We start from the raw sequence: 17,506 nt of genomic DNA on the forward strand, positions 1-17,506 counted from the left end.
TCCAGAGTCAGTCCAACAACTCCATTTGCGACTGGACTGTGAATGCAGGCACCATTCATCCAAGTACATTTCTGTCCGACAACAGAATGATAGAAGTGTCATCCGATGTTGTGGATCTTGTACTTGAGGTTTTTTGGATAACAGGATTTTTGGATAACAGGAACCCGTCAAGGCCACAGAGTGCCTGCTCCCACAACTCAGCTAGTGGAGCAATAGATATGAGAGCTCTTGCTGGGGACTTGGTCAGACAGGTGTCTGTCAAACTCAGCCCGTTTGTCTCTGAGAGTCAACTCTCCACCATGTCCATGACAGATCTGTCATCATCTTTTTCTGACTCCACCTTGAAGCAGTTGTGTTCTCGCTCTGTTGTTGCTCTGGTAACTGCCTGTCAAGCAATCAAAACAGAGCTCGAGAACCAGAGACCTACCAACCTGGCAGCCAGAGACCTACTATCGTCTCTGGTAGAGACCATTGAGGACATGGATATCTCTGACATCCTCCGGGGCCCGTCGGCCATTTTGGAGGTGGCTGCTGTGATAAAGCACCCAGAGATGTCCACCTCGACAATATACAGATCTCTGCTTCTCGACTCATCTCTCGCCTCCTCTAAGATGGTCACTGAGAGCATTATCTTCAACAACCCATGCCCATCAGAGGAGAATGTGAGTATTCAGAAGGAGCTCCCTGCTGATAAAGTTGACATCCTCCATGGTCAACCAGTGGAGGAGTATATTGTCAAAGCTGAGCAATGCATCACTCAGGTCATTCAGGATGCAGCTGTGACATATACTGCTGCGCTGGATAAAACCGACACTTGTGGGAAACTGTCGGAAATCCTATCTGTCCATGTTTCCTCAGAGAATATTGAGGAGGCATCCTCTGATCTCTTTGGTGGAATTATTTCCGACCTGCTTGAGGTATATGAGGTCAATAAGGCCTCCAAGCGTACGAAATCAGGTCGCAAAATGTTCTGGGTGGAAGTGAGTTCAGGTTCCCAGAAGATTTATACCAAAACCCTGGACAAACTAAGGAAGCTGTTCACCTCCCACCATCTCACTGAGGGAAAAAATACTCCTGTGCAAATCGAGCTTTCTGCAACTGGACTACTTGTAACTGAGGCCACTGTGCAGGAATCTCCTGTAACTGAGGCCACTTTGGCAGTGTCTCCTGTACAGAAGACAGACAGTAAGACCCCTTCTAAGTCCTCAGCCTCAGCCTACCAGCTCACCCTCGACACCTGCACTAAAGGGGTAATCAAACAGGTGATCTCGGTGCTGAGGGTGGACACTTCAAAGGAAAACTGCTCCGCTTCCGTTGGGGAGAGCACGTCAAATTCATCCTTCGACTTCAACCAGAAGTTGGACTCGATAATTTCGAAATTGGAGGACCTCACCATTTCGAGTGATGTGACGTCAGCCGAGATTGCCACACTCACGCGATCTCTTAGTGCAGCCAGCAGAACCTCTAACATTTCTATCCAGAGCTTTCACAGTGCTGAGTTCCGAGCTAAGGCCAAACACATTGTGAATGAGACCATTCTCAGAGCTGCTAGCAAAGCCAGCCATTCTTTGCTACAGAGCATGCCTAGCACCACCTTCTCACACCATGCGGTTTCTACAGCCGAAGATATAGTAAATATTATCATGCAAGACCTTGAAAGTGTATCCCAGTACACTGTGGACGACGCAGACTCCTTCCCACTAGGAGAGAAAAAGCTGGAGTTCCAGCTCAAACCCAGAGTTGTCTTTGACAACTTATTGGATGCTGCTCAAACCATGTACCACAGAGTAAAGGATAGACTGAACATCTTTTTCTCTTTTCCACCAGTGTCAGTCACCACAGCCAAATATGTGCTGGACTCCACCCCTGTGGAGACACTCAGACGTTCTAAGTCCGCTGACACTGCTCTTGTTGAGGACAGGAGCCGCCCTCCGTCTGTGAGAAGTGAGAAGCCTTTGTCAAAAGTCTGTTTGGCTAAAAGGTCTAAAACCCTTCTGTCTTCGAGTGGCTCTTCAACAGACCACCATGTAATTGACACATGCAGTGAGGATGTCACTCTGCCCACCAGGAGTATGTCAGTTGTGAGCAACAACAGTTTGAAGAGAGCCTCTCCTCTCCACGGCAGTGGATTGAGTGAAAGTTGCAAACCTCTTGTGGCTCTAAAAGACGTAACAGTGGCAGTCAGCCAAGAAGGCTTTAGCAAAACTGCAAAGAAGACGCTCAGCTTGATCCTAAATGTGATCAAGTGTAGATTGGCCAACTCTGAGAGTTCATCTGTTGGGCAGATTGCAAGTGAGGAGTGTCTGATAGCCACTAACATGTTAGACTCTGTACTGGAGAGCCTTGACCAGTTGCCTGACATGAGCGCTGCCGATGAGATCACAAGGACAGAATCCCATACCTCAATCGCAATGGACGAGACAGGTTCACGGTCAATGCTTGTGAGCCAACAAGAAATAAACATATCTGACACCAATATCATAGTGAAAACTATAATGGACACATTGAAGACGGACGACCCAGAGATGACTTCAGCAGAAGAACATCTGGATAGGCTCCTGTCAGTTGAAGCCCTTCAAGGTGCATCTGGCAACCTGATCGCAAAGGTCCATGGTCTCATTCAGGAGATAACCATAAACCGTCAGCTTCAATCCATGGTTGGCCACAGAAGCCTCTCTCAACCAGCGCTGCCTAAACCAGCCCTGAGGAAGCTGTCAAAGGACGATGCCTCAGAGCTCATTTACAACTTTGCCCAGACTTCTGTTAGGAGACTCCTGGGGCAGTGTATGGGAAGGCCTTTGCCACCATCAGCTGAAATGGTTTTGGATCAGGTCATCAAGTTGATGACAGACGTGGTGATGGACAGCCTGACTTATGTGTCCAAGTCTACAATGGAGGATGGTAAGTGAAAGTACCTCTTTTCATCTGCATAGGACTTAATTGTAACATGATGCTCAATACATTGCGTTTTATGATGTAAAATTCACTGGTTGTGTCCAAAATGGCACCTTCTTCCATATTTAGTGCACTACTTTTGACCAGACCCTATGGGTCCTGGTCAAAAGTAGTGCACTATAAAGTGAAGAGAATGCCATTTGGGATGCAGTGACTGACTTCAATGGCTGCGTCCTCTTCTCCCAGTTATTGTACACAGGTCGGTCACACTAGCGTGCTCTTCTCACTCAGACACCAGCAATGCCACAAGTGACATCACTCATGGTGTTGTAGCTGACCTTAATGCTACTGAGGAATTCCCTGCCAGGAGCCTTAGCCCGGCTGATGTAAAGGCTGACGGCATGGCCCGCCTTCCCTCTGCCAGAGGGGAAGAGACTAAGAAGAACAGGAAGTGGCGTTTCCTACCGAAAATGCATAAGTTTCCAAAGATCATGATTAAGGTAGGGTGCTCTGTGTTTTGAGATTACCTCTGTAAGGCAGGGCTGAATTTTACCCTACAGATTCACTACACCCCTATTGTCTCTCAGCATTAGAACAAAACTGTTGTCATTGTCTTTAGGAGGTTGAGTGAGGACGCTGTAATGCAATCCTAATACACATGGGAGAGAGTCAATGGCTATGTCCCGAATGGCACCCTATTCCCTATATAGTGCACTACTTTTTACCAGCGCTCTATGGGCCCTTTTCAAAAGTAGTGCCTTGCGTAGCGAATAGGGTGCACTTTGGGATGCACACTCTGTATTTTACACAGGCTCAGTTGTCCTGATGTGTTTTGTCAACAGCTGTTCAAGACAAAAGGGGAACCGAAGAGCCACCCTAAACAGGATGCACTGCCTACCAAACGTCTCAGAGAGACTCATATTTCACAGGGTAAGTGATAAGCATCGATAATGTCATATTGATGTATCACCCTATGACAAGCTTGTTAAAACAGTGACAACAGATACAGGCAGACCGACGGACAGACAGGCCGACGGACAGACAGGCAGACGGACAGGCAGGCAGACAGACAGACAGACAGGCAGGCAGGCAGACGGACAGGCAGACAGACAGACAGACAGACAGACAGACAGACAGACAGACAGTCAGACAGACAGACAGACAGACAGACAGGCAGACGGACAGGCAGGCAGACGGACAGGCAGGCAGACAGACAGACAGGCAGACAGGCAGACAGACGGACAGGCAGACGGACGGGCAGGCAGACAGACAGACAGGCAGGCAGGCAGACGGACAGGCAGGCAGATGGACAGACACAAACACACACATTCATTTTCTGATTATGAAATGTTCTTATGACAGATGCTGAGTGTGAGGTTCCAGAGGTTCCATCCACTTCCCCTCCCAAGGAGGACCTGACAACCACACCGGCCCCTGCTCCCCAGGAGTCCCAGTCCCGTAAACGCCCACTCATAGTCAGGGTGTTACACGCTCTCTCCAGAGCCATCTCCAAACCATTCAGAGGAGCTTCTGGGAAGAAGAATTAGCCAAATGCCTGATTTTATTAATATTATATTTTAATCAGAGCCTTTATTTAATAAAACATTACTGCATTGATTTCTGTCTATAGTAGTCTTCATGTATGTGCAAGATAACGGTAAAGTACTTCAAATCACATAGTCAAAAGTATTCATAGTGAAGTACCGTTTATGATTATTGATTGTGGAAATACACATAATACAGAAAAGTTGTTGTCACATACAAAGACAGACATAAAGGAGAACTCCGTAGACCAGTCACATTCTCAAGCCATAACTAAATCCATGAATGGATCTCCTATAAGATGACAGGAGAACATTTGTAACACTTTCTATGAATCCAGGCTCTGTCGCAGCCGGCCGCGACCGGGAGACTCATGGGCGGCGCACAATTGGCCCAGCATCGTCCAGGGTAGGGGAGGGAATGGCCGGCAGGGATGTAGCTCAGTTGATAGAGCATGGCGTTTGCAACGCCAGGGGAGTGGGTTCGTTTCCCACGGGGGGCCAGTAAAAAAAAATATATACATATATATATTTATTCACTAACTGTAAGTCGCTCTGGATAAGAGCGTCTGCTAAATGACAAAAAAAAAAAAAAAAAAAAAAAAAAAAGCCTATATCTATAATGCATACACTCAAGTCATTTACATTTTACATTTTAGTCATTTAGCAGAAGCTCTTATCCAGATCGACTTACAGTTAGTGAGTGCATAATAATATTTTTTTTCATACTGTCATACACTCATAATGACTTAATTGAGTTAAGTGTTAAGTTAAGTGCAGTTATAAACACATAATGAGGGCTTATTATGTATTTCTTGCAATAAAAAAAGAAAAATGCTACTAGTTTATTAAATATTCATGACTGCTATTGCACGGCTCATGTCCACACTTCTGTACAATAGGGGGCAGTAATGCACCATAACGTTGGATGCCAACTGTCTATAAACCCCACTGAAGAAGAAAAAGCTACTCATGTAATGCATGCTGGAAAGCAGACAAAAACTAATGATTTGCAAGAGATCTAAACACGATTTATAAGCTACTGAACAACAAGTCCAAGAAAGCATTGCTAACCGCGTTTGCACTTTGAACAGATTTCTCGACAATAATAATGGAAGATGTGACTGGGGCTCAGCTCATTGCAGAGGCACTAAAAGCTCAGGTGAAGTGTGTGCAATTTATATAAAACAGTGTTATACTGTGTAACCGTGTTGCTAAGAATATATTAGTCGCTGATCATGTCCTTGGCAGTGAGAATGTAGCACTACGAGTTGTGAAAGTGTGCCATAGGTCATTGCACTGGTATAGCTAACTATTCATATTGTTGTAGAAAAACATTTAGATGTTTATGTGGAATAGCATATGTTAACATAGTGAGTTTTTGTCCTGGGTCCGCCTGGGTCCTGCAGTCGGTGAAAAGCAATTGCACTGCCTGCATCTCAGAACTGCGGCTGCCTTGATCTCATGAGGTTATCGTTGCCCGCGTGTGCATGACGTCAGAGAAAGTCGGGATCAAGTCGGACACAAATCTAACCAGCATGCATTGGGCGGTGATCGCTGGTAATCGATTCTGCGCAGACCTGGCTCATCTCAAATGGGCCTCTTGTCTATGATCTGTCGGCATGGTTATACTGGCCTGTGGCCTTCTTGGAGGCCTTGATGATATCGGAGGGGGGCTCCCATTTGAAGCAGGGCTCCAGATTGGCCATCTTTATGGTCATTATTGAGGACAGGGTGCCATCCAATGCTAGGCTGTTTCTTCTCTTGGTTTTGTTCAGTCCCACAACTGAAAACACCCTCTCAGCATCTGCGTTTGCATGGGGCAACACCAGGACAAGCTTGGCGACGGCAGCAAGCCTCTCGAATTCTTTGGCTCCTGTCACCTATGGAAAATGCACCAAAACACAATGGAAAAACATACCTTGATTTTTTTCCATGAAGCTCTTCCAGTGGCAGCTTCTTAAGTGCATAGTCCACAGCACTTGTCAGGAAACACAACACAGCTTCATGGAATGAATCCACCTGCTGTGGTGTGATGTCACCCTCGTCAAGTAATCTGTTAATTTTAGCCCTGGTTGTGAACCCAATACAGCATATCGGTATAATGTACAAGGCTAAATATCACATATCACAGTGTTTGATCATAATAATAGTCAAATACTAACCTGGTAAATGGTTTGCCTTTTCTTCAAAGGCAATTTCACAAGGCTCCTCATGGCACTGCAGAGCTGCTGGAACCATAAACTTGGAACATAACTTGCGTACGAATTTCACCATCTATAACAGACATTTACAAAAATAGTAGGTGAAACCTGTTTTAGAGGACCCCTGCAGATATCAGCAAGAAACACAGAATGGAAAAAAACTGCAAAATCCAATCCCACCTCATCATGTAACAAAAATATTGATGACTGCTCTCTCTGAAGCAGCAAGTTGAAAGAAGTGAAAGTTGGTACGGTGGCTTGGAAGAACAGCAGGTACACTTCTGTCATGGGGACAGTGAATGTCTGCACAAGTCTCTTGAACCTGGCCTGATTTTCATCTTGAATCAATCAATAAATAACACAAAACAAGAGGTTGTCATTAATACAAGTATGTGACTAACAATCCATGTAGTTGCTGCATAATGAAATTGAAAATTGATGACCATACTAGCAGATTTGTAGTAGCTGGCCAGAGGTTCATACAGCCTCAGGATCCTGGTCACACAACGTTCAAGGCTTAGCCAACGGACCGAGATATGCAGGAGGACCTCCATGTACTCCGCTTCATGGAGCTCACAAAACTCTGTTTTAGACATTAAATCCATATCATATATTTTCTACAGCTCAGCATTTCAGTATTACACTTAATAGTATCAAACATGCATACCTGACAGGTATCCTTTCCGATTTGAGCTACCCTTGAACCAGTAACCGATGTCCACTACCATATCCTCAAAATCAAAACCGTACACCTGCAATGCATAAATCAATCGTAACGCATTCAGTCAATGCACGTAATTAGGATACAAATAAAAAGTTACATGTAAAGATAAATCAGGCCTTAACTCACTTTAAAACATCTTTAAAAAATCCCACTCCTGCAGCTTTGGCGGTGTTATGTGCCACATGACAAGGATAACCATGAATATAGGTGTTGGGATGCTTCTGGAGCACCCTAGAGGCAATGGGATTACGTGGTCCAATGTTCACAGCTGCATTGTAAACTGAGAGACCAATGCAGTTCTCCCAAGGGATGCCATGCTCCTCTATGGTGGAGTTAATTTTGGTGAAGATCTCACTTGCTGGCCCACATCTCCTCCCACTTGTTGTGCACGTATTTAAGAACTGGTGGACAACTTTGCTGCCCATGAAGACCCGGACAGTAAGCGGGTTCATCTTTTCCACTCCTATAATGACAAGTTAGAATCATACAGATGTTCATGTTATTAGATGTTTAAAAATACACAAAGCACATGTTTTGCAGATGAGAAAAATCTCAAATAGTTTGTGAAATACCAGTGTCATTCGACCCATCCGTAACAAGGGTATACGGGGCTTTTTTCATCTCCATCACAAGCTCCTGTGTGAAATATGGTGCGAGTGCTTCATTGGTAATGCAGGATGACTTAGTCCTGGCACACCTGTACTCCTGCGCTGTCTTCGAATCTCCGAAACATTATTTTAGGAGAGGCCCCAGGTGGTCCGCAAAGGCTAGGGGGACGTTGTGAACTACCAACCCAGCTGTCATTTTGACCTCAGCCCTTCTTGTCTGTAAGAAATTAAAAATTATTAATCCTCCCAAAAGACCATAGTTTATTTAAAATAGACGCCTGCGATAATAGGGCACAGGTAAAAAACACATTCAGCAACTAAGATCTCAAATTAAGAAAACTGGACTGTACTACACTGAAATACAAACCACAAATTAGTCAAAACTATCAACCATGACTTTACCGTGATCAACTAGAACACAAAACTCTTGATTGAACCTTGACAGAATCATTACACATATCATACCTTAACCTCTTGTGCAGACATACCCCCAACAGATGGAACGGCCATTGCATATTGGGATATTGTGGCTGTGGACAGGAGAGCTCGTTGCTTATCTTGGTGGCCTTTTGCTTTTTATATGGCGCACTACATCTGTCACACCCTGGTGGCAACATGAGTTTTCAATACGGCAGACTGCACACCAGTAGTGCGTGTTGAGGCTCCCTCTGGTAATAAATGGCCATGAAGAGGTCCACTCATTTTTGAAAATGGATCTATATGTTGCTGCTCCAGCCAGAGCACGACTCTTCTGGCCCTGCTGTTGGATTGGGGGGGTCTCTTCTTTCTGTCCCTCTGTGTCTTCTTCCATCTGCCCTGTTGGTTGTTCTATTTGTCCTGTCTGTTGCTCCTCTGCATGTGCGTCAATCTGTCCTGTCTGTTGCTCCTCTGCTTGTTTGTCAGTCTGTCCTGTCTCCTGCTCTCTCTGTCCTTTGTGTTGCTCCTCTGTCTGTTGTCCTGTCGTTTCTATCAATCGTTCTGGCTGTTCTGTCAGTGTGTTTGTCTGTCTTTTCTCACTTGGCTGGTTCTTTAAATAAAATAAAAGGTTTCGCTTTTGTCCTGGCAAAGGTCTCTTACGGGACATCTTTGAAACCTTAAACAATTAAAATGGTCATGTTGGTTTAATAACTCTACTCTCAGTTACAAAAACATACCTACTTCTATTGCACACATTTCCTGTATTTATGTTAAATTCTTTGGAATACATCTTACCTGTTCGAAATCAGCTGAGTTTACATTCACCACACTAAATCATGTTCACACGCACAAACAAATAATTTATTTCAAGATTTAAAGTTTAAGAGAGTGAGTATTCAATTGGACGACATTTCATTGTTACATACCTAGTCTCAGCTCAGCTTCTTATCAGACTTCTTCAGGGCGGCAGGTAGCTTAGTGGGTAAGAGCGTTGTGCCAGTAACCGAAAGGTTGCTGGTTCTAATCCCTGAGCCGACTAGGTGAAAAATCTGTCGATGTGCCCTTGAGCAAGGCACTTAACCCTAATTGCTCCTGTAAGTCGCTCTGGATAAGAGCGTCTGCTAAATGACAAAAAAAAAAAAAGGTAGTGACCTGCTCATCTTATGTTGACTTTCACGGCAATGGTATCTCTTCTTCTGTCGCTAACTTCGGGGTGCAGCACATATGGTTCATTGGCGCTCATCAGCGCCATCTACCGTCGGGGAGTTTGAAAAAAGGAACGAACGAGTCTCTGCCAATTTTTTTTGCTTGAGAAATTGGATGTGTGGCGTGAGTGCGTGTGAAAACAGGCAAAAACGTGTGTCACACGGCGAAAGCGTGAGAGTTGGCAGCTCTGTGTTAACACCCTTGTTGATGCATGCCAATGTGTGTGTCAATGCAAAGAAAATCTAAACTACATTGTAACAATTCATATACAATTCAGAATGAAAATGTATGCACTCACTAACTGTAAGTCGCTCTGGATAAGAGCGTCTGCTAAATGACTAAAAATGTTTTAAAAAATGTAAATATACTGTATCTACATGTATCTCTCTACAGAATGTAGAATATATGTTTGGAATAGTTGGTGTTCCAGTCATTGAAGTAGCTATGGCAGCTCAAGCCTCAGGAATCAAGTATGTGGGAATGCGCAATGAACAAGCCCTAAGCCACCTTTTTATTACTAAACCAGCTCTCCCCAAATCATGTGATATTAACTACCCTTACATAGACTACAGGAGCGTGTAGTGTGTGAGGGTCAGTTTCATAGCTTTTTTGCATTGCTAATTATGTCTGCCTGTCTGTCTGACCCTTTGTGTGTCTGTCTGCCTGTCTTCCTGTCTTTCCCTCTGTCTGTCTGTTCCTCTCCAGTCCAGGTGCATGTCTGGTTGTGTCTGGACCGGGACTCATCCATTCACTTGGTGCAATGGCCAATGCTAACATGAACTGCTGGTATGCTAGAACTCCACAAACAGAAGACCCTACTACTCATGTTCAGTGGCCTTTCAAAAGAAGGGATGCTATCCGCACACTGCAAAAAATGATCTGAGGACTCCAAACTATCTCAGCTTGTCAGTTGATGTCATTGTGTGATACCTCTCTCTCTGTAGGCCTGTGATTGTTATTGGAGGCTCCTCTGATAAAAACCAAGAGACCACTGGGGCGTTTCAAGAGTTTCCACAGGTACCGATTCAACCATGACATTTATGACTATTGAACATTAGGGGATGGTATCCCGGGACACAGATTAAGCCTAGTCATGACCTAAAAAGCAAACTCAATAGAGAATCTCTGTCTGGGAAACTGGCCCTAGCAGTTTAATTGCTGAAAGAGGAAATCATTTGTTATTTGTGGTCCTCTTTCTCTGTCAGGTGGAGGCATGCAGATTGTACAGTAAGTTCTCTGCTAGGTCTAGCAGTCTGGATATGATCTCCTCAGTGGTAGAGAAGGTATACAGTCTACTCTGACTCCCTCTGTGTAGTCCTCTTCATATCATTTGGTATCACCTGCAATTGTCTGTTTTCTGACCTCTAATTTTCCAGCTTAGCAAGGTACCTTAACTGCTTCATAAGAGCACAGCACAGCCTTAATTGATCTGAATGGAAGGGTGTTTGGTCTGTCTAAGGCAGCACGCACTAGCATGTATGGACGTCCAGGTGCTGTATACGTAGACATATCTGGGGACATGGTCAATGCTAAATTGGACAGGAGCAGAGCCAGGTTAGTGGCCATCACTGTCTTTCATCCATTTAAAATGTATACTAATGCGTTACTGTTGAATATGTATACCTCTGAATTCACATCACCGTAGTCATTTTTATTTTATTTTGTTATACCTTTTAACGTCTGAAGTGAACCAGAAATTAAATTACTTAGAAAATATAGCACTATATCAAAATATTCTCATCAGAGAATAGCAATAAGCCTCGATAGACCTTCATGATGTATTTACATATGCAATACAGTTGCTAGGTAACATGTTTAATGTTTGACCTATTATTTATTATTTCCTTTGTCAGAGAGGTGCCCTGTAGTCCACCTCCTCCTGTGAGTATGGCTGACCATATGGCGATCACAGAAGCACTGGCGGTCCTGAAAGGAGCCAAACGGCCTTTACTCATCATTGGCAAATGTAGGCATTGCTTTTTTAATAGCCAGATCATCTGGGGGAAACAGAACTAAAATCTTGCATAATTGCGTCAGATACTTGGTTAAGGTCTGGGGAGATGTTAAGAGAAAGATACTAACGCCACTTGCGAAGTTTCCACCCCCCTAAACGGAAACTCTCTGCAAGTTTCAGGCAAGTTTATGGGCCAAATGTCCCCTCCCCTTCTGAAATTGAAAAGATGCGAGTACCTGCGAAATCGTGATTTGTCCAAATGATTAGTGGTGAAAAATCAGCGTACCGGAACAAAGTTGTCACATCCCAGTCTGTTGACAGACGCTACTTCCAGTTATGTTACGTGCGTCTGTCCAGGAGAGATCAATAGCCAGGTGAGACGCACTGTAACACATATAGCACTGTACCACAGCCGGGGCGGCAAGTAGCTTAGTGGTTAAGAGCGTTGTGCCAGTAACCGAAAGGTCGCTGGTTCTAATCCCCGAGCCGACTAGGTGAAAAATCTGTTGATGTGCCCTTGAGTAAGGCACTTAACCCTAATTGCTCATGTAAGTCGCTCTGGATAAGAGCGTCAGCTAAATGACTAAAATGTAAATGTACCACGGTTCAGTCGAAAATAGGGCCACGTTCAGTAGACAAATGTTGTTGACATGATTTCTCATTCTACCTGTCCGAGAGGCACGTTCGTTCTACATGCTATATTTCTATCTGAACGTTGCACAACGTTTTGCTCAGCTGAATGCATCCCAGTTGTGAAGGCCAGTCTGTTGAAATCCGTGTGGCAGTGCCCTCTGTCTGTGTCCCTCTGCAGGTGCAGCCCATGGAAGAGCAGAGGGGGCTCTGAAGGAGCTGGTGGAGGGGTGTGACCTGCCCTTCCTGCCCACCCCCATGGGTAAAGGGGTGCTGCCTGACGATCACCCCAACTGTGTTGCTGCTGCCCGCTCCAGGTCAGCCTCTCCTTCTCTCAGCTGGCATCATATTCATGTACAGACCATTGACTGTATAAGTAGGACCAATAATTTCCCTGACCATTTGAACGGACCACGAAACTCCTGAAATCCCTATCTATAACTAGTCTCTCCTGGCCAGGTCATGTCAATGTAAACTGGTGTCAATCAAACAACTACACTACTCCTATAACTAGCCTCTTTTCATTACATTTTGTTTTGTCCCTGCTCTCCTCCTCCTCTCTTCCTATCCTCCTCCTCCTCTCTTCCTATCCTCCTCCTCCTCTCTTCCTCCTCCTCCTCCTCTTCCTATCCTCCTGGTTCTATGGTCTTGGTGGGGACTGCAGAGCTCTGCTCCAGTCTGATGTTGTGGTCCTACTTGGTGCCAGACTCAACTGGATCCTGCACTTTGGCCTTCCCCCCAGGTTTGACACCCAAGTAAAGGTCATCCAGCTAGGTCAAAGGTCACCAGTAGGGTTTCTTTTTTTTCCTTCTTTTTTTCGGATTTTCTTCTTATTCCGTTCTGATTTCTGGAATCTTCCAACAGGGATTTCTGGGAATTTTGGGAAAGTAACTGTAATTTTGCAACCCTAGTCACAGGTCATTTCATAGTGAACTACATTTCATTGTAACCAGGTATAAAGGTATTTGACTCAGTCTATTGGATTTAGTCTATCAATTATATAGCTTCTCTATAAGTCTTTGTGGTCTCTCCAAATAATGTCATGGCTGTCTTAGTGCTGTACAGTACATCTATATTTAAGCAATAAGGCCCGAGGGGGTGTGGTATATGGCCAATATACCACGTCTAGGGGCTGTTCTTAAGCACGATGCAACGCGGAGTGCCTCGATACAGCCCTTAGCCGTGGTATATTGGCCCTATACCACAAACCCCAGAGGTGCCTTATTGCTATTATAAACTGGTTACCAACGTAATTCGAACAGTCAAAATACATTTCAAATCAAATCAAATCAAATTTTATTGGCCACATGCGCGGAAATACAACAGGTGCAGACATTACAGTGAAATGCTTACTTACAGCCCTTAACCAACAGTGCATTTATTTTTAACAAAAAAGTAAAAATAAAACAACAACAAAAAAAGTGTTGAGAAAAAAAGAGCAGAAGTAAAATAAAATAACAGTAGGGAGGCTATATATACAGGGGGGTACCGGTGCAGAGTCAATGTGCGGGGGCACCGGCTAGTTGAGGTAGTTGAAGTAATATGTACATGTGGGTAGAGTTAAAGTGACTATGCATAAATAATTAACAGAGTAGCAGCAGCGTAAAAGGATGGGGTGGGGGGGCAGTGCAAATAGTCCGGGTAGCCATGATTAGCTGTTCAGGAGTCTTAAGGCTTGGGGGTAGAAGCTGTTGAGAAGTCTTTTGGACCTAGACTTGGCACTCCGGTACCGCTTGCCGTGCGGTAGCAGAGAGAACAGTCTATGACTAGGGTGGCTGGAGTCTTTGACAATTTTGAGGGCCTTCCTCTGACACCGCCTGGTATAGAGGTCCTGGATGGCAGGAAACTTGGCCCCAGTGATGTACTGGGCCGTACGCACTACCCTCTGTAGTGCCTTGCGGTCGGAGGCCAAGCAGTTGCCATACCAGGCGGTGATGCAACCAGTCAGGATGCTCTCGATGGTGCAGCTGTATAATTTTTTGAGGATCTGAGGACCCATGCCAAATCTTTTCAATCTCCTGAGGGGGAATAGGCTTTGTCGTGCCCTCTTCACGACTGTCTTGGTGTGTTTGGACCATGATAGTTCGTTGGTGATGTGGACACCAAGGAACTTGAAGCTCTCAACCTGTTCCACTACAGCCCCGTCGATGAGAATGGGGGCGTGCTCAGTCCTCTTTTTTTTCCCTGTAGTCCACAATCATCTCCTTTGTCTTGGTCACGTTGAGGGAGAGGTTGTTATCCTGGCACCACACGGCCAGGTCTCTGACCTCCTCCCTCAACGTGACCCATGTTATACGGTCAGATATACCACAGCTTTCAGCCAATCAGCATTCAGGGCTCGAGTCACCCGGTTTATAAAAGGGAACGTGTGTGTGTCAGCCTTAGCATTATGTGGTGCTGCCTGGTTATTTCTGTTGTGTTTAGCTTGAGGTTTGGCCACTCCTCCAGCTGCTGTTACATGTGTCACGCACGGCGCTCTTCCTGTCGTGTCGTTGCTGGTATGTTGTAGTAACGTTCCACATACGTTATTTATGTCAAGGTCAATGTCAAGGTTGATCTGTGTGCTGAGGAGATGGGGAACAACGTGCAACCTGCTGCTGCTCTCCTGGGGGACATCAATACTATTGTCAAGCAGGTAACACAACACAGTCCTGGGGGACTGGAGATCCTGGTTTGAATCCAGGCTCTGTCGTAGCCGGCCGCGACCGGGAGACCCATGGGGCGGCGCACAATTGGACCAGCGTCGCCTAGGGTAGTGGAGGGAATGGCCGGCTCAGTTCGTAGAGCATGGTGTTTGCAACGCCAGGGTTGTGGGTTCGATTCCCACGGGGGGTATGACATTTTTTTATAACGTATGCACTAACTGTAAGTCGCTCTGGATAAGAGCGTCTGCTAAATGAGGGCAATGTGGGGCATTCTTATTTTTCCTCCACTGATGATGATATCCAATCTGTTTATTCTTACTTTTGTGAGTCAGTACCCAAGAACAACACAGTCATTTTTCAGAACACAATGAGAATTACTCAGAATGACAGTTTGTTTTACACCACTGTGCTAGTACAGGATAAAGTTGAGCTGAAGGGGATGTTAGATAGTGGGTCCATGGCTACTACTCTGCGCGCAGATATTGTACCTCGGTTGAGGGAGGCAGGAGTGGTAGAGGGGAACTTTCTAGCTCCTTCAGACATCATCCTGGTGGGTTGTGGTGGGAACAAACTAGCCCAGTGGGCATGTGTGACTTAAAAATGCAACTTTATGGCTTCTGTTATGTAGTCCCAGTGCTTATTGTTGATGGGCAGGTTGATGAACTCATTGTGGGAACTAATGTGTTGAAGTCTCTGATTAGACAGTGAGTTTCTATGTGCTCACGCAGGTGCCCGAGAGCTGTGGCTGCACCAAGGGCTAAGCTATTGTGTGTTGTCTCTTCGTGTACAGGTATGTCATTTATTTTGTCAGAATTATGTTGTATATCATTTTACTTGTATTGTATAGTGTGTTGTTAGGCACTGAATGTGTGCATGCAGCACCTGTTCTCTTTTGCCTGACCTTCAACTAGCAAGGTGCCCGAGAGCTGTGGCTGCACCAAGAGCTAACATATTGTGTGTTGTCTCTTCGTGTGCAGGTCGAATAAAAATTATCCAACCATCAGAATTCCAGTTGTGGCAGTGTCCTAATTACGTGACCTGCCGACTGGTCAGCTCAAGCCGACCGCCGGAGCTGTGCATGTGGATGAGGTGCACGACCTGCGCATGTGAATTTGTTGATGGCTTACTGTAAGTGAATATATACTGTAAACAGTGAAAGTGAATGTAGCATATTCATTAGATACAGGTATTCGTGCTTATTTGTATGTTTTGGATGAATTTGTTTATTGCATTTATTTTTTTTGGTATTTGAATGCACTAAATTACATTGTATTTTAGTGCTCTGTTGAGCCATGGAAGATTCTCAAATCCATAAGACGTGTTATGCTGGGGATTTTAGTGTGGGTAGAGGGAGGGGTGTCCTTCCATTTACACCAATTGTACAGTCAGCTCCTGGGAGTAGAGCGTTTGCTAGTCCTGAGTTTGCAAGCACTGGGAGGGGTAGGCTGTTTGTTCCACCTGACCAGGGTATCCCACCTCTGTCTTTTGAAGTACCATCATCCACAGTACTCGGTGATAATGGGATGCCTCCGAGTCAGCTTAGTGACCTTATTAAGCAGATTGGTTCAGAGATAGGAGAATCTATCAGAGCGAGTTTACTGCAGCCTGGGGTTTCAAGTCTTTCTCCTGCCCGTCCCCCTCACCAACCCCAGCAGTTTCCCCTGCCTGAGCAGTGTGGGTCAACCTTTATTGATGCGTCCAAGCTGAATCTGGTTGTGAAGTCAGATGTTAGTGCTCCACCTCTTTTTAGGGGTGATGGCTCAGATAAGTACTCTGTCCTGGAGTGGGAGGAGTTAATGGAAGTCTACCTAGAGAAGAGGGGTTACACTGGGTCTGGGAATGTTGGGGAGGTGATGTCTAGGCTCATGGGGAGGGCACGGGATGTGACCAAAGTCTGGAAGCGTAACAACCTTGTTGTCACAGATGTTAAGGCGGTGTTCAGTGTTTTCAAGCAACACTTTGGGGATACTGTCTGCTCAGGTATGCCATTAGCTGATTTCTATTCAATCAAACCATATGCTAATGAGGGTCCAATAGATTTCTGGATTAGGCTTAACAAAGCTGCAGAGGCAGCCGACCAGTACCTTGTGAGTGAGGGCAGGACCTTACCCAATCAGTGCTCAGAGTTGGCAGTCATGTTTGTACGCAACTGTCCTGATAAAGAGTTGGCCCAAGTGTTCAAGAGCAAACCCATTCGTGACTGGACAGCCAGTGAGGTACAGGATCGGTTGGATGAACTGTTAAGGGAACGTAAAGCATGTAGAACACAACTTTCACAGCAGGTTGCTGCTGTTTTTGACTGCCCTCAGGAGGGAGTGGGTCCTGTGAAAAGACCTAATGTGTCATATTTTTCTCAATGTGGCCGTGAACCAGACCAGGCACCATCTGTATCTGAGGGTGGGACATTAATGAAAGTTTTGACTTTGTTAGAGAAGGCTCTGGTCAGCAATACTCAGTCTGTGAGTGGCGCAGTGGTCGAAGGCACTACATCGCAGTGCTAGCTGTGCCACTAGAGATCCTGGTTCGAATCCAGGCTCTGTCGTAGCCGGCCGCGACCGGGAGACCCATGGGGTGGCGCACAATTGGACCAGCGTCGCCTAGGGTAGTGGAGGGAATGGCCGGCTCAGTTCGTAGAGCATGGTGTTCGCAACGCCAGGGTTGTGGGTTCGATTCCCACGGGGG

The 17,506-nt window shown here is 45.4% G+C and overlaps 1 protein-coding gene across 1 annotated transcript; it reads left to right on the top strand.

Moving 5' to 3' along the window:
* Window positions 1-2,816: 2,816 nt before the first annotated feature.
* On the top strand, window positions 2,817-14,856 carry LOC311125882 (2-hydroxyacyl-CoA lyase 1-like; the record flags this gene model as incomplete). The annotated part of the gene is made up of 10 exons (XM_084199907.1): window positions 2,817-2,831; window positions 3,738-3,825; window positions 10,306-10,381; window positions 10,540-10,612; window positions 10,801-10,878; window positions 11,055-11,149; window positions 11,449-11,561; window positions 12,361-12,496; window positions 12,844-12,949; window positions 14,731-14,856. 10 exons carry the CDS (start codon window positions 2,817-2,819, stop codon window positions 14,854-14,856), a joined length of 906 nt encoding a protein of 301 aa, XP_084056033.1.
* Between the last annotated feature and the right edge of the window lie 2,650 nt (window positions 14,857-17,506).

This window comes from Coregonus lavaretus (assembly GCF_964263955.1).
Source record: "Coregonus lavaretus genome assembly, contig: HAP1_SCAFFOLD_636, whole genome shotgun sequence".
NCBI classification, from domain to species: Eukaryota; Metazoa; Chordata; class Actinopteri; order Salmoniformes; family Salmonidae; genus Coregonus; species Coregonus lavaretus.